Genomic DNA, 16,207 nt, shown 5'->3' with positions numbered 1-16,207 from the left:
GGGAGCCGTAGTCCAGCCCGCTCCGCGCTCCCGCCGCCCGCCCGCCCCGCCGCACTACGGCTCCCGGCGCGCCCCGCGCCACCGCCCCTTCCGCCTCCGCCCCGCCGCGCCGCGGAGGGAGCGGCGCTTCCGGGAGGGGGGCGGAAAATGGCGGCGGGGGCGGTGCTGGTGCCGGGGCTGCCCCGCCCGGCCCGGCCCGGCCTCCTCCGGCCCTGGGGGCTTCCTGGGCCTCTCTGTGCCCGGGCCCGCGCTCCCGGTTTGTCCCACGTGCAGAGGGTGCAAGGCCCTGCTGGGCGTTTGGGGCCGCGGGGACAAGAACCCCCCGTCCCGGGACGGAGCCATTGGCGAGTGGGCAGCGCTGGGGGCGAGCCCGGGGCATGGGGCCGAACCCGCCCCGCTGCTGCCGGGGGCCCGCAGAGCGCCCAGCCCGGCCCTGCCCTTCCCCGGACGCAGCGAGGCACGACACGGGCATTGTCCACTTTTATTGTTGGCAAAGGTTGTCTGGATGCAATAACACTGTCACAAGGGCACAGAGCAGCGTGGTGCCGGCCGGGCCCGGGGGCACCGGGCACACGGACACGTGGAGAGAACACGCGTGGGGATGGGGAGCTGTGACCCCTCTCCCTCGAGCTGCCCCCGGGGCACCCCCGCGCCCGGCCGGCTCTATTTACAGTATTCACAGACGTTGTACCCAGCGAGTTAAATAACTACATCGTTACACCACACGTCTGGGGCGGCTCCGGTGGGCTGCGGGGGTGGGGGCTGTCAGTCTGATAAGGTGCATGTTTAAAATAAAAATAAAAAAAACCAACAAAACGAAATAAAAACGAGGACAGAGAAGAGAGGAGCCAGGCGTCCCCGCCGGGGGGGTCCCACAGCCCCCCCGGGGGAGCGGCGAGGGTCACGCTGTGACGGCAGCTCCGGCTCCGGGCGGGCTCGGGGCGCAGGGGGCGGCCCCGTGGGGGCTCAGCCGGGCCCTCACAGCACCTCTGCGGGCAGGGAGAGCGTGGGGTGAGCCCCGGGCGGGCACAGAGCTGTGGGCACAGAGCTGCGCCCCTGCCCTCCCGCCACTCACCTGTCACCTGCGGGGGCTTCACCACGGCCTGCTTGAGGAAGGGCTCCTTGTCTCCGAAGGGGATGATGCTGCCGGGGCCGCCCCCGTGGTGCGGGAGGTCCCGCAGCTCCTTGGGGCCCTCGGTGCCCGCGAAGCCGTTCTCGTGCTTGCCGGCCTGCACGCCGTTCACCAGGGCCGCCGCCTCCTTGGCGCTGGGGGGGACGGAGGGCTGGGGTCACCCGGGCCCCGCCGCCCCCGGCCCCCGGCGGCCCCGCGCTCACCTCGGCTGCAGCCCCTCGCCCGCCGGGCCCTTCGTGCCCCCCGGCGTCCCCGCGCTCGGCGGCTCCGTCTCCGGGAGCTCCTCCGCCTTCGGGATCGGCCCCGGGTGCTTCTCGCGGCCTGGGGGGGTCACAGAGCCCTGCTCAGCCCCAGCCTGGGCCCCAGCGGGGCTGGGGGAGCGCGACCCCCGGCACCCCGAGGTGCCCACGCACCTGGGGCATCCTCCTGCTCTGCCGCCTTGCCGTTCACCACCTTCTTGTCCTCCTTCTTCTGCAGGGACAGCAGGGCCGTGAGGGGCGGCGGGGGCTGCGGACAGGGGGGTTCTGCACAGACCCCCGTGTCCCCAGCACCTCGGGGCAGGGGACAGGCCCCCACCTTGGCATCTGCTGCGTCTGACTTGCGCGTCCTCTTCATGATCTCCTCCAGGCGCTGAGGGCACACACAGGGGTCACACGCGGCCCTGGAGCCAGGCAGGACCCCCTCTGGGGAGCACCCTGCTGTGCCCTGCGCCCAGGGGTGCCCACAGCCCTCACCTTCTTCCTCTCCAGCCGCTCCTGCTCCTCACGCTGGAAGTGCTTCTCCCTCTCCAGGCGCTGCCGCTCAGCCTCTTCCCGTGCCCTCGCCTCAGCCTCTTCCCTCTGTGCCAGGGCAGGGCAGGGACAGGTGAGATGGGGCAAGGAGGGCTGCGATGGGACAGGGACAGTGGGGACAGGGCAGGGACAGTGGGGACAGGCTGCCACCCTGGGCGTCGAGGGGCTGGGCTGGTCCTCACCCCTGGATCCCGCTGGAGAAGGAACCAGAGGAGAGCATCCCTGCCTTTCCCCTCCATCCCCACCTTCATCCTCCATCCCTGCCTTCCCCCTCCATCCCCACCTTCATCCCCCACCCCTGCCTTCCCCCTGCAGCCCCTCACCCCGCACCCTGTCCCCCCACCTGTCTCTGCAGCCGCTCCGTCTCCTCGCGCTCGGCCCGGGCTCTCTCCTGGGCCTCTCTCTCCTCCTGCAGCCGCCGCTCCTCGTCCCTGCGCCGCGCCAGGGCCTCCCTGCGGCTCTGCTCCTCGGCCGCCCGCTCCTCCTGCGCCCGCCTGCGGGAAGGGGGCCCTCAGCACGGCAGGGGGCCGGGGCCGGGGCCGGGGGCGCAGCACCCACCTCTCCTGCTCCTCCTGCTCCCGGCGCTCCCGCTCCTCGCGCTCCCGCTGCTCCCGGGCCTGGCGCCGCTTCTCCGCCAGCAGCCGCGCGGCCTCCTCGCGGTCCGTGGTGCCGGCGGGGGGTCTGGCTGGGGGCTGGCCGGCATGGGGCTGGGGGCTGCAGGGGCTGGGGGCTGCAGGGGCTGGGGGGCTGCAGGGTGCGGGCAGAGTTAGGGCTGCTCTGGCTCCCCCTGGCCCCACCGCCCCACGGCCCCCCGTACCCACCTGCTGTCGGCTCCACAGGCACCTTGGGGGGCTCGGGAAGGGCTGGGGGCGCCGGGCCCCGCTCCTCCTCCTTCCTCTCCCGTGCCTTCGCTGGGCCCTCCTGCTCCCCTCGCTCCTCCCGTGCCCTGGCCCGCACCTTGGGGGAGGAGTGGGCGCTGCGGGGCAGGGGGGGCTTGTGGGGAGAGCCAAGGGCTGGGCTGGGGGATGCTGGGCGGGCTTTGGGTGTGGCAGGGGACGAGGGACGGTTCTTGGGAGTGGCAGGGGATGAAGGGCGATTCTTGGGGGTGGCAGGCGACGAGGGACGGTTCTTGGGGCCCGGGCTGCAAACAGAGCAAGAGGTGGTGTTACTGGGGCTGGGGCAGCCCTTGGGAAGGGGTCAGGGGGCCGGGCAGCCTCGGTGGGGGTTCCTGACCTGCTGTCGGCTGCAGGCAGGAGCCGGGGCTGCGCTGCCGGCAGCGACTGCCGCTTCTTGAGGCTGCGCTCGCGGGACAGGGCGCTGCGCTCCTTGGCGTTCTCCCGGTCCTTCTCCTTCTTCTCCTTCTTCTTCTGCTCCACGCAGGGACAGACAGAGACAGAGACAGTGTCAGCGCCAGGTGCTCAGCTCAGCCAGGAGCTGAGCACCTGTGGCCCCCGGGGTCCCCACAGAGGTGGCACTCACGGGCGAGGGCTCTGTCCTGCGGCGTGGCGTCACGTCGGGGCTGGCGGTGGCCGCCTTCCGCCGCTCCCAGCACCGGTGCGGCAGCCGGTGGTTGTGGCAGGGGCTGAGGGGGCTGGCGGAGGCCGAGCGGGGGCACACGGGCACTGGGGAGGAGCGGCCACAGTCAGGGCAGAGCCAGCACCAGCACCAGCTCCCTGCTGGCCCCAGGCTCCCTCATCCCAGTCCCTGTCTGTACCAGGTGTCCCTGTCCCCTCCGGGCGCTCACCCTGCTCCTTGCCGTTCCCAGCCAGCGTCACGGCACTCCGGCTGCGCGCCAGGAAGGACAGGGTGGGCGTCATCAGCCGGTCCACGATGCTGCTCTCCCACGGGCTCAGCTGCAAGCTCCGGTCTGGGGAGGGAGAGGGGCCATCAGTGCACCCTGAGCCCCCAGACCCCATTCCAGCCCCATGGCCTCCCCTGCGAGGGAACAGCCGTGTGGCTGCGGCAAGGCCGGGGCACACGTGTGGTTCCAGGAGTGCCCAGAGCTCAGACCTGCTGAGGAGGGGTCCCCACAGCCCTAGATAGCTGGAAGGGTCCCCACGGCCTCACACAGCTGAGCAGGATGAGGGGCCATGTGGGTGCATGCTGGCCATCTGTGGGACGGCGCTGTGGCAGGACGACGATGTTGTCCCCGTGTCCCACGGACACCTCAGTCACCAGGTAGCACTCTAGTGACTCCAGCCCCTCCACTGCACCCTCTCCTCGTGCTTGGCGATGGTGTGCACCCTCTGTGCCCCTGCCCTGTGTGACCGAAGACTTGTCACGTGCCAGCTGCTGTGGGGACACCGCAGTGTGCCCTCACCCCGCGGGAGCTGTGCCGAATCACCGAGTGTGCCGCAGGAGCCAGGCCAGGCTCATGGCACCCTACCAGCCACACTACTGGCTCAGCTGGGCACGGGGCTGTCCTGGCTGCCCTCCAGTGCCTGTCACCAGCACCAAACACCCCACGGCGCACGGGAAGCACCCACAGAGACGGGGCCCTCTCATCGAGGGGCCAGGCCGGGAGCAGCACCAGCTGCTGGGAGGGGAGAGCACAGACCCAGGGGTGCCACAAGGGGACAGGCCTGGCAGCGGCCCAGGGAGATGCTGCTCCCACCAGGGCAGTGCCAACAGCCCCCGGGTGCTGCCCCTGGGCCGAGCCCCAGCGCGGGGCGGTGGGAGCCGCTGCGTCACCGCCGCCTCAGCTGCTCCGGCTATTTATACCCGGCCGGGAAGGCGCCCATCGCCAGGCAACCCTGAAACACAACAGCCCCGGCGCTGGACACGTCCCTCCGGCACAGCCGCGGCCTCGGGCAGCGCTCCCAGGGCCGGGACGACCTTGCAGCACCACGGCCACGGCGCTCCATGGCACCAGCCCCAGGAGCCGGTGCCCAGCCCCGGGCGGGTCGATGACAGGCAGCCCCTCTGTGGCTGCACCTGCACCCACCAGAGCTGCCCTGGGGCAGGGAGCCAGGCTCCCATCCCTATCCTGGCGCCTCATGGGGCTGCCAGCACCCAGCTGCTCCTCCTCCTCCTCCTCCTCCTCCTCCTCCTTTTCCCAGCCTGCACAGCCTCAAGGAGCTGCCAGCCGGTTCCAGCCTCCTCCTGCTAACAGCAAACGGCTTCTCCTCTCTCCGCGGGCACTGGGGGACAGGGGACCCTGGCCTTGGGGGTCCCCAGCGCTGGGCGGGGACTGGGCTGTGCCCCCTGCGCTGGGGCAAACGCAAAGGGCTCTTACTTCTACTGGGAGAGTTCCAGAGGGTGGCGGAGGATTTGGAGAGCCGCTTGTTGATTATAGAGTCGACGTGTTTGGGGAGGTTTACAGCGGACACCGAGCACCGGCTCGCACCTGGAGGAGGGAAAAGACACAAGGGCATTAAGGTCCCAGGGCCGGGGCCAGGCCCCCCACATGCAGCATGCACGGCTGTGCCGGGGCACTGGGGTGGGAGCGGGAGGACACGGCACAGAGTGGGGTCAGGAGATGCTGGAGTCCAGGGACACGGCACAGAGTGGGGCCAGGGAGATTCTGGAGTCCAGGGACACAGCACAGAGTGGGGCCAGGGAGATTCTGGAGTCCAGGGACATGGCACAGAGTGGGGCAGGAGATGCTGGAGTCCAGGGACACGGCACAGAGTGGGGCCAGGGAGATGCTGGAGTCCAGGGACATGGCACAAACTGAGGCCAGGGGAGATGCTGGTGTCTGGGGACATGACACGCAGCACTGGCATTCGTCATGGCAGTGTCCAAACCCCACAGGGTCATGCTGGGATCATGCAGGGATCTGATCCTTGGGGAGGCAGGGCTGCTCCTGGACCATGCTACAACAGTCTCCCCAAAAACAGTCCTGGGAATGGGGAGCAGGGTTACCAGAGATCTCGGCGGCACTGGCAAGCAGCCACCCTGGGGAGCAGGGTGAGGTCCAGACAGACACAAGACAATGTCACAGTGGTGCTGGGTCAGTATGGCAGTGCCATGAGGGTGCTGGTGGCTGGCAACACCTCCACAGAGTGCTGCAATCTCCCCAGGCTCCTCCAGACAAAACAGCCAGGGGAGCTCTGGGCTGGTGGAGGTGGGACATTGGTGAGTGAGAGCTGGCAGCAGCTCCAGCAGCACATCCCTGCAGGAGGTGGCAGGGGAAGGTGTCCTCTTGCCAGACCCTTCTGGGTGTTGCACCACAGACACGTGGGGCTGTCCCCAAGTGTGCCACACACGGCACCTGGACAGGTGTACCCAGAACGTGGTGCCTGTACACACAGCCCAGCCAGCTACACACGTGGCACCAGGCACGTGGTGCCAGTACAGAGAGCCTGGCACACAACATCTGTACACAGCCTGGCCAGGTACAACCAGGAACACAACACCTGCACACAGCCCCACCAGGTACAGCCGGGGCCACCACAGCCACCCCACAGCACGAGCAGGGCAGACAGACCCTGGGGACACAGCACTCCCCTCTCTGTCACCATCCATGCCAGACAGTGCCAGCACCTGCCAGCACAGCCCTGTACCCTCAGCAGTCAGGGGACAGCGGAGAACCTCCACATGCCCAACGCTGGTGCCTAATTGCTCGAGGTATCCCCGAGGATCCCCTAAAGAGCAGGGCCACCTTCTGCGGCCACACACACGGCCACGGTCACCCCCACGGTCACTGGAGCTGGAGGGGCCAAGCGCTGCCCCACCCAGCTGGGGGACAAAAGGACAGCACAGACCCCAGTCAGAGCCTGCAGAAGCCCTGCACAGCTCCACAGCCCCTGCCTGGCTCCTCACAGCTGCTGGAGGCCCAGCAGCATGGCCACAGCATTCCACGACAGGCAGGGCTGTCCCTAAACACGCTCCTGTGAGGAGCAGGGACCGTGCTGCACGGCCTCCGGCTGGCACCCATCCCCACCAGAGCAGGGGAAAGCCAAGGGACCCCAGGGGTCCCCAGCAGAGCCCGGGGTGCCAGCAGTGTGACCCCACTGCGGTGGGGCTGCGCTGGCTGTGACGGTCCGGCGGAGCCACGGGGTCCCAGGTGCCCACGGCCAGCCCGGCACTCACCGTCCTTGTGTGCGGGGGAGCCGTGGTGCAGGGCCCCAGCCCAGGACCAGCGCTGCTGCCGGATCTCTGCCCACGTCTTCTTGGCCGACCGCTGGATCGCTGCCTCGTAGCGCTCCTGCCCGAGGGAGAGGGACAGGGTGAGCCCGGCGGCTGCCGGAGCAGGGCTGGGGCCGGCCAGAGCCTCCCGGCGTGAGGCCACCTCAGTGCTGGGTGCTGGGAGGGAAACAGGCCAGCGATGCCCACCCTGGCCAGGGCACACGTGCCAAGGAGCAGGGCACCATGGAGGCTTTGCACCGTGAGGGATGGGGCACAGCAGAGGACAGCCACAGTGGGCAGCTCCCAAAGGGCTAACGAAGCATCTCCCAAAGCACTTCTGGAGCCATAAGGACTCCACAGGGATCACATCCCGCGTGCCGCCCCAGCCTCCCGCCCACTGCACCGTGACCCCCATTCCCACCTTGTTCTTCTCCAGCTTCTGCCTCTGCCGCTCCTCCAGGACCGCCCGGCGCTTCTCCGCCCGCAGCCGCTGCTCCTCCAGCCGCTTGCGCCGCTCCTCCAGCTGCTTCTCCCGCAGCAGCCGGGCCTTCTCCTCCTTCTCCAGCCACAGCACCCGCTTGGCAGCTGCGGGGGGCAGCGGGGTCGCACCCGAGGCACAGCCCTGGGCAGCCCCGCGGCAGGGCTGTGTGCCCGAGCCGGTGGCGCGGGGCCGTGGGGCAGCGGTGGCCGGGGCACGCGGCGGCATCAGGGCCGGCCGGCCAGCGAGGGAGGGGTTTGGGCCAGGACAAAAGGGAGGCCGGGAGCCCGCCGGGAGCCCGCCGAGCCGCGCGGTGAACAATGGGGGAATGAGGGTGGAAAGAGCGCGGGGACAGGGAGGCCCCATGCGCGCGCGGGGGCCCCGCTCGCCTGGCGCCCCGAGCCACTGCACGGCTGCCTGGGGCTGCTGCACGCACAGCTGGGCACCGGGCTGGTGGCACCTGCACAGACCAGGGGGCACCCGTGTGCCCAGGGCTCAGCGGTGTGCCCAGGGGTCAGCACCGTGCTGGGGAGGCAGAGATGCCGGCACTGCAGCGCCCGCTCGGGCTCAGCCCACCACAGCTAATGGGATTGCCCATGACCCGGCAAAGCTCCTTTAGCCCCTGCCTCCCCCCAGACACTTTCCCTCCTGCCCCGCAGCCCCCTCTGCTCTCCAGCCCCATACCCAGGTACTTGGCCCGCTCCTCACGCCGCTCCTTCGCCTGCTTGTGCCTCGCCTGGGCTTTCTGGGCATCTGCAGTGGGGAGACATTGTCAGGGTATTGCCTGGCCCCTGTGGGCATCAAGCAGTGCCCGTGGGCTGCAGCATCACTGGGGAACCCCAACAACCCTGGCACCCACCTTGCTTGGGCCGGGGGCTGGCGGCAGGAGATGGTGAGGGGCGGTCACTCCGGGGGGCCACGTCCTTCGAGGGCCCGGCCGTGGCAGGCGGGGGGCTCTTGGCATCGGGGGGAGCCCCTTCACTGGCAGCTGGGGCTGGGGTTGGGCTCCCACGGGGCAGCGTCTCCGCCGGGCACAGGGCGTGGACGGGGCCCGGCTGTTCGGCAGCATGGGGCGATGCCTCTGCTTTGGGGTGCTCCGTCCCAGGGGGCTTGGGGGGCCCGGGGGGGGACTGGTCACACCAGGGGGGGACACTCTCTGCTGAGGGGGCCACAGCCGCAGGGCTGGGGGACATGGGCTGTCCTGACGGTGTGGCGGCTGGAGGGACAGGACGGTCACGCTGCGGGGGGCTGCTCTCGCAGGGGGGCATCACAGCTGGGGGGCACACGGGCTGCTGGGAGGGGGGCACGGCTCCAGGGCTGGGCAAGACGGTCTTTTCGGAGGGGGTGACGGCTGCAGGGACGGGTGGGACGGTCTTTTCGGAGGGGACGACGTCTGGAGGGGCGGGTCGGTCGCGCTGTGGGGGGGTGCGCTCTCTCTGCAGGGCATCCCCGGGCGAGGGGGGCGGCGAGGAGGGGGTGGGCACGCTGTCTCCCATCGGGGACGGTGGCTTCCCTGCAACAGGGACAGAGCAGAACAGAACAGTCTCTCAGTGGGGGAGCCCGGGGCACCCTTGTTCTCCCCAAGCAGAGCCCTCGGGGGGCACGGCCCTGTGCTCCCCAAACACAGCCCCCAGGAGCAAGGCTGCCCCTGGGTTCCCCTCTGGAAGGCAGTGAGACCCCCACCTGGGGGGCACCCATGGCGGGTGCCAGGCGCTGGGCACACAATGCACAGAGGGAGCGGCCGGCCTCTGCCAGGCACTGCCACCACAAAGCTGCCCTTCATCCCCCGGCAGCTGCCACTCAGCCCTGCCGTGGGGGGACATGGGGCCGGAGACCCTCCAGAGGCACAGGGACCCCGCTGCTGTCCCCGGAGGAGGGGGACGGAGGGGCTTCCGCCAGCACTGGCAGCGCGGCAGAGGCAGGATGGGCGCGGGCCCCCTGACGTCACCAGCCCACGGCCCCCGCTGGACCCGCAGCCATGAACTCACGGCCCAGGAATGCACACGAGGCCGCGGCAACGCAGCCCCCTCCCCGCGTGGGGCCGGCCAGGGGCTGGGGGGGCACGGGGACACTCTGTGCCCCTGAGGGGGGATCGTCCCCCACCCTGGCCAGCCCCGGGGGACCCCGAGGGAGCCGCTGTTTGTGCCGATGCGGTGCCAGCGCCCGGCGAAGCCGTGGCACGTGCCCTCTGCAGGAGTGGATGTGCCACAACTTCCCACAGTGCCACAGCAGTGGTGGCCTCCCTGGCCCCCGTTATCAGCCCTCTGCAAACAAACCTTCCAGGCACGTGCCGGGGTCCCAACCCCGACACCCACACAGTGGGCAGCACCATCACTCCTGCCCAGAACCATGCCTGACCCATGCCAGGGCACCCAGCTCCAGCCCCACTGGCACCGCTGCAGTGTGAGTCCCCAGCTCTGGGGGCTGGGATGGCAGGACCCCAGTGACCAGCACCTGCCGTGGGCTGATGTCACACGCCGGGTCAACCGTGTTTGCAGAGCTCTCCACAGCCCTCAGCGAGGGGCAAAGTGTGGGCTCTGCAAACACGGCCGGCGCCATCCTCACCCAGCCCATGGCTCCTCACCCAGCCCATTGCTCCTCACCCAGCCCATGGCTCCTCACCCAGCCCACGGCTCCTCACCCACCCCACGCCAGTGCCAGATGAGCCAGGGTCAGCCCCCCGTGTTGCAGACATGGGCACACCACAGGTCCCATGGGAGCTCCCCAGGCCAGGGCTGTGCCAGCTGGGTTCCCCCACCCCGGGCTCTGTGGGGACACAGCCAGCCCCAGCCCCCCCGCAGACCTTCCGGGTATTTTGTGCTGCAGGAAGCCGGCCCATCCCCTGGCCCCAACCCTGCACATCCCAACTCCCCAGTGCTGTGCCCTGCGGGGTGGCCATTGGTCCCATGCAGGGCTGGGACTACACTGGGGCTGCAGCTGAGGGGGTCCCCCGCCCTCTCCCCCAGGGCTGCCCCAGGTGGGCACCCACAGGCAGCGGGGCTCGGCAGCCCCCAGGTGCCAGATCCCAGGATAGTACCTGGGGTGGCACCGCTTGTGTCCCAGCTGGGAGGGGTGACCCCAGGAGCACTGCTGTGGCAGCCAGCCTGCGGGGCTGAGCAAAAAGCACCAGGGCCAGGCTGATCCTCCGAGCAGACAGAAATACCTGCCGGAGCCACGGGCGTGCAGGGAGCACTGGCGGGGGACAGCGGGTGCCTCCTGCCACGCCACACAGCCTGGCACAGAGCCCTGGGCAGGATCTGTCCTGCCCCGGTGGCTGGAGAGACGGCAGCACCCATGGCCAGGGCAGGGCAGTGGGCACGGCCAAGACCTCCAGGCACGGCCAAGACCCCAGCGCGGGGCCGGGCCAGCCCTGCTGCCATCTGTCCCTGTCGCTGCTCCAGCGCGGCAGCTGCCCTGAAACCCAACGCTGCCTGCACCCAGGCAGCGGCGCGGGCGTCCCCTCTCCCCCGGCCAGGGCATTCCACAGGGATTAGCTCCCGGCCCCCCAGACACGCAGGCACGGCCGCCCCGCAGCCCCCAGTCCCGGCAAGCCCACTGGGACGGCAGAACTGGTCCCGCTGCTGGCACCGGCACAGGGCCGTGCCCGGCTCAGGGCGAGGCGCTGCCCTCGACGCTGCGGCGCTCAGCCCATCCCGCCCCTCCCGCGGGTCCCACTGGTGCCAGTGCCTGTGCCACCGAGCACCAGTGGCACCTCCAGCAGGGCCGTGCCCGGCACAGCGCGGTTCCATGGCTGGCACATGGCCGGGGATGCTCAGCCAGGCGGAGGCAAATCCCCGGTGCCGTGAAGCGAGAGCACATCGAGGCCCGCGGGCGCCGCTCGGACCAGCGGCCCTCGTTAACCGTCCGCCACACATCCCCGCAGGGCACTGCCCATGAGGACAGGGGGGGCACCCACCTCGTGTCACCTCAGCTCCCCCCAGCTCCGTATCCTCGTGTTCCCGCTCCACGGCACAGCCGGGGCCGCCACGGGCTGCTCCACGTGTGGCACCCAGCGGGGCGGGGGGCATCAGCCAGCGCCCACCTCTGCCCTGAGGGCATGAGGAGAGCAGGGCTGGTGGGTGCAGTGGGGGTCAGTGGTGACCCCTGCAAAGCCACACAGAGGTACTGGTGTGACAGTGCCCAGCCACCCTGGCAATTGCACCGGTCCCTGCCGTGCCCAGGGACATGACCCCAAGGGGACCCCCAGCCCCGAGTGTCACTGCTGGCCTTGCAGGGCTGCTCCCCACTGCCCATGGGGACACCCACGTGCCCAGTTGCATCCCCCAACTCAATGGCAGCCCTACGGCCACCTGGAGGAGAGAAAAGATGGGTCCCAAGGTCTCCTGTTTCCAGCAGGTCCCAGTGCCAAGCAGGGAGGCAGCTGTGGCCTCTGTGTTCTGGTGCCCACCCTATCTGAGGCCACTGGAGTGCCCTGGAGTGCACGGGGGGTGCTCCAAGTGCTGGCACTGCCCGATCCCACTTCTGCCTCAACCTGTCTCGGACGTGCCTTGGGGCTGAGCCCTGCTGTGATACAGCACCCCTCACACCTGAATGACAGGGCAGTGAGCAAGTGCCCTTAACACATCCCTGGCAGGTCCCTGGCACATCCCCAACATGTTCTCAGCATGTCCTGTCTGCAGGCACAGCACTGACACACACCCTCAGTCCCAGCTCACACGCCTGGGCAGGGAGACGTGGACAGTGCCAGCAGCCCCCACCTCGGGGGCAGCCAGTGCCACCCTGGCAGCCGCCATCAGCAATGACACCCCGTCCCCCAAGGGACAGTCACCCCCAGCCTGTCCCCAGGTACACGGGCACTGTCACCCAAGGCTGGCTCCTCTCCCCGCCAGCTCGGAGCCAGTGAAACACAGATGGCAACACCAGGGCAAGCCGAGCATCAGCCCACGGTGCCCCACCACTGCCCACAGCATCGCTTCGGGGACAGGCAGGGCAGGAGGGGCACAGGCAGCAGGGCAGCTGGGAGGGCACAGCCAGGTGCCCGTGGTGGGTGCCAGGAAGAAGGAAGAGGCATCCAGCCCCCCTTCCCGAGGCCCGTGCCCTGTCAAGGTTCTGGGATGGGGTGTGGGGAGCAGCCATGGGGGAACCGCACCAACCCCTGGGCCAAGGCAGAGATCACCGAGCTCCCACGGCACAGCCGAGCTGGTGGTGACGTGCCGAGCTGGAGAGCAACAAGGGGAACTTGGGATCTCGTGGCCAGAGCACAGCCAGAGCTGCTGGGGGGTTTCCAGGGTTTAAAATACACGCGGAGGAAAGAGCTGGAGCTGCTGCCGCACCCCGGCACCCCCAGAGCAAACTGTGACTGTGGTCACAGCGCAGCCCCAAGCAGCCCAAGGGCAGGGGCAGGAACACCTGCCCACCATCCATCTGGGCACAGCAGCAGTGGCGACAGGAGTGCCCTCGTCCTTGGGGTGACCCGTGTGGCACCGTCAGTGCCGAGGGCAGCTGGCCCAGCCACAGTCCTGAGAACCTGTCTGCCAGCATCACACTGGGAAAACAGAAACCTGGCTGGAAGGCAGGGCATGGGATCCAGCCCTGCAGGGAGCAGGTGCTCAGCACCCCCCAAAAAACAGGGCCTTGCGCCTCGCAACGCGGATGCGGCACCTACCAGGGCTGGGGCCGTGCAGGATCCTGCTCCGCTCCCGGCAGGCTGCCTGTGGTGCTGCCCTGCCCTGTTCGGAGCCCTCCGAGGAGCGAGAGCTGTGCTAACTATTTTGGACGTGGCACCACGGGACTGTCACATCACCGCTCCGCACGTCGCATCACGTTGCTCTGACGGTTTCGCAGAGCGGCTCCCGCGCTGGGAGAGCTCCCGAGCTGCTGCTCCCAAACACAGGCGCTGGCGGGCAACCAGCTCAGCCTCCCTCTCCACCGTGCCAAGGGAGAAGGGTTGGAGAAGCCAGGGGAAGATGATAAGAACAGACCCCTGCCTGCTCCCCACCTTGGTCCTCGTCCCTCTGCCCGCCGCGTCCGCTGCCCACCTGGGCCGCTCCGCAGGGTCACACCCTGCCCTGGATGCCCTCTGTGAGTTCCTGGCCTCCAGTGCCGCTGGCTAACCCCACACCATAGTGGGACCCGGTCCCGGGAGTGAAATCCTGTCCCCACTGGCAGGCAGGACACGGCACACCAGGGGGGCCAGGGCACTGGGTGGCAAGACAGGGAGCAGCCAGGGCTGCCCAGCCACATGGGTCACCCACATGGGACGAGTCACGGATGGTCCTTGAAGAAGGACATGGTGCAAAACCGCCTGTACTCCTCTAACACCACCCTCTGCTCGCGCTAGAGCTGCCAGCGATCCACCCTGGGGGTGTGTGGGGGGACCAGGGTGGCCGGGAGCAGCCAGCCCTGGTCCCCCACGGTCCCGGGCAGTGCCGCGTCGAGCGGGCAGGGCACGGCGGGTGGGGAGGCGGCGAGCGGGGCTCAGACAACATGTCTGGCGCAGGACGCGTCGTTCGGGCAGTGATGCCGGGAACGGCGGCCGGCTGGTGCAGGAGTCTCCGGTTTTCAGCATCGCCGGGAGCCGCAGCCATTCCGCTCCTCCCGCCATCCCTCCCTTTCCGCGGGCCAGGGCCGTGGGCGATGGAGCACAGGGGCCGAGGGGGAGGGGAGCCGCCTCTGCTCTTCCTCCCGCGGTGGGAAGCGGCTCGGCCGCGGAGCTCTGCTTAGTCACAGCGAGAGCTGCGCTGGAGCCCCGGGAGGCAGCGCCAGCCCCGGCTCCGGCCCCAAGCGCGGCCCCGCCGCCGCCGCCCTCCCCGGTTCATCCTGGGGCAGCGGGACCGGCCCCGCCGGGACGAGCCCCGAGTCCACGCGGCGGGGCGAGGGCGGCCCCGGGCGGGCGGGGGGCAGCGGGTGGCTCCTACGGGGGGCATCGCCCACCGGCCGGCGGGGACGAGCCGGGGCAGCGCCGGCGCCGCCGCCCCGGGGGCTCCCCAAGGGCAGCCTCTCCGCACCCCCCCGGCGGCGGGGCCGGGGCCGCTCCGGCCCACCCCAAGATGGAAGGGCCGTGCCCGGGCTTGTCCCTCCCGGGAAGCCGCCCCGGCCCCGACAGCGCGTTTTCCCCCGCGGCTCCACCACCGCCGCCCCGGGCCGCCGCCCCGCTCCGCTCCGCCGCATCCCGCCAGCCCGGCTGCCGCCGCATCCCCACCGGCACCGCCGGCCGCATCCCACACCCCGGCGGACCCCACAGCCCCGGGTCGCATCCGCAGCCCCCTCGGCCGCATCCGCACCCCAGCTTCGTGCGGCCCCGCGGTGCGGGAGGGGGCCCCAGGCGCCCACCGGAGCCGGTACCGGAGGCGGTGCCGCCGCGAATCCTTACCGAGGGGCTGGGGCTGGGGCCGGGGCTGCGGCTCCCGCCCGGCGCGGCTCCGCTCCATGGCGCGGCAGGCGCAGGGGCTGGCCCAGCCCCGCTCCCCCCGGCCCGCGGGGGAGGACGCTCAGCGCTCCCCGCCCCGGCCCCGCGGTCCCGGCCGGGGGGAGCGGCCGGGGGATGCTCCGCCTCGCCCCGGCTCCAGGCGCGGCCCCGCAGCCCCGAGCCGGCGCCGCTCCTCCCGCAGCCGGAGCTGGGACCCCGCGCCCGTCACCGCGGCCTCGGGCCTGCCCCGCCGCCGGTCCCCGCGGTGCACGGTATCCCCCGGCTTTGCTCGGCAACTCGCCCGTCTTCAGCCCCTCCTCCCCCAGATTTGGGGCTCGCACACACATTTCACATTGCTTCGGTCACCCGCGAAGCGCTGGCCCCGCAGCGGCCACCGCCCGCCCCGGGCAGCCCCGCGATGCACAGCCAGCGCCAGCGGGATCAGCTGCCCCAGTCCCAGGCACCCCAAAAAGACACGGATTTCCCATCCCCGAGCCCCACCTCAGCTGCTCGAGAGGCCTTGGAGCTGCTGCTCCCCCTCCCCGTCACATGTGAGCCTTAATCACCGCCAGCAGCCGCCCCCACTCCCAGGGCTGCCCCCCGCATCCCACCCTGCCCCGGGAACCGGCAGAGAACAGAGGCCTCTCCCACTCCCCGGGCAGGGGCAGTGGCCCCGCTCAGGGGTGAAACCCCTCCTGGCCCGCAAGGAGCAGGGATGGGCTGGGAATGCTGCCCCGTCCCTGCCCAGGCAGAGGCATGGCCAGGGCAAGGGGGTATGTGGGCAGCACTAGCAGTGGGAGGAACATGGATTCAGGCTCTGAAGGGGCAGCAGGAGCCAGGGACACGTCCTTGTCCACCACGTGGCCAGTGTGCTCTGGGCATCCTGCACAGTGCCCGGGTTCACCGGGATGTGTGGATCAACAGAGCCAGTTTCCTGCAGGCAGCACCCATCAGAGATGCCTGTTTTGGGGATGATGTAACCATGGGCCAGGAGATCCCCTGCAACTCATCCTCCCTCACCTACCAGGCAAACAGGTTTCCCAAAATCCCAGCCCTTTCCTCTGGAAGCGTATTCCCCTGACTCAGAAGTGGGGAGCTCCTCAGCAGACAGGGTAGTCCCACTCTGTGATGCTGCAGGGGTGACTTTACACCCCAAATCATCCCAAAGTCACCACCTTCCCACAGCCCCCAGTCCTGTGCCGTCTCATCCAGCTCAGCCAGAGTAGAGGCTTCCTGAAACTCCCAGAGCCTCACCCTCTGGCTGACTCCCTGCTGGGGAATGCTGTGTGGCCAAGCCCTGGCTCTGGGAGCTGGGCACCCCAGGGAGATGGCAGGGAACAGGGGTGCATGGCACACACACAAAGGAC

At 70.1% G+C, this 16,207-nt stretch overlaps 2 protein-coding genes across 2 annotated transcripts; both read right to left on the bottom strand.

Annotated features, from left to right (window-relative positions):
* Positions 1–467: 467 nt before the first annotated feature.
* On the bottom strand, positions 468–14,936 carry MAP7D1 (MAP7 domain containing 1). Its single transcript, XM_050326637.1, has 18 exons — positions 14,805–14,936; positions 8,331–8,984; positions 8,156–8,224; positions 7,415–7,578; positions 6,958–7,072; positions 5,159–5,269; positions 3,668–3,790; positions 3,403–3,545; positions 3,157–3,290; positions 2,741–3,064; positions 2,482–2,670; positions 2,267–2,417; positions 1,867–1,971; positions 1,709–1,762; positions 1,546–1,603; positions 1,336–1,453; positions 1,076–1,266; positions 468–989 (listed from the first exon to the last, which is right to left on the bottom strand). Exons 1-18 carry the CDS (start codon positions 14,860–14,862, stop codon positions 979–981), a joined length of 2,772 nt encoding a protein of 923 aa, XP_050182594.1. The 5' UTR covers positions 14,863–14,936; the 3' UTR covers positions 468–978.
* LOC126645812 (uncharacterized) lies at positions 5,276–6,931 on the bottom strand. The gene has a single exon (XM_050326631.1). The coding sequence runs from the start codon at positions 6,388–6,390 to the stop codon at positions 5,395–5,397; it is 996 nt and encodes a 331-aa protein (XP_050182588.1). The 5' UTR covers positions 6,391–6,931; the 3' UTR covers positions 5,276–5,394.
* Positions 14,937–16,207: the final 1,271 nt, after the last annotated feature.

Source organism: Myiozetetes cayanensis, unplaced genomic scaffold, assembly GCF_022539395.1.
Source record: "Myiozetetes cayanensis isolate MyiCay16 unplaced genomic scaffold, myiCay2020 scf31, whole genome shotgun sequence".
Taxonomy (NCBI): Eukaryota; Metazoa; Chordata; class Aves; order Passeriformes; family Tyrannidae; genus Myiozetetes; species Myiozetetes cayanensis.
The sequence above is the reverse complement of the archived record's forward strand: the minus strand, read 5'-3'. Positions and strand labels throughout refer to the sequence as shown.

What these genes read in the sequence shown, in the direction of transcription:
- LOC126645812 (XM_050326631.1), bottom strand. Translation starts at nt 6,390, where the DNA reads ATGGATGGTGACAGAGAGGGGAGTGCTGTGTCCCCAGGGTCTGTCTGC.
- MAP7D1 (XM_050326637.1), bottom strand. Translation starts at nt 14,862, where the DNA reads ATGGAGCGGAGCCGCGCCGGGCGGGAGCCGCAGCCCCGGCCCCAGCCC. An exon ending in TGGGAACGGCAAGGAGCAGG is followed by an intron (nt 3,546 to 3,667) that starts GTGAGCGCCCGG and finishes GCTCCTCCCCAG; the next exon opens with TGCCCGTGTGCCCCCGCTCG. An exon ending in GAGCAGGAGGAGCAGGAGAG is followed by an intron (nt 2,418 to 2,481) that starts GTGGGTGCTGCG and finishes CCCTTCCCGCAG; the next exon opens with GCGGGCGCAGGAGGAGCGGG.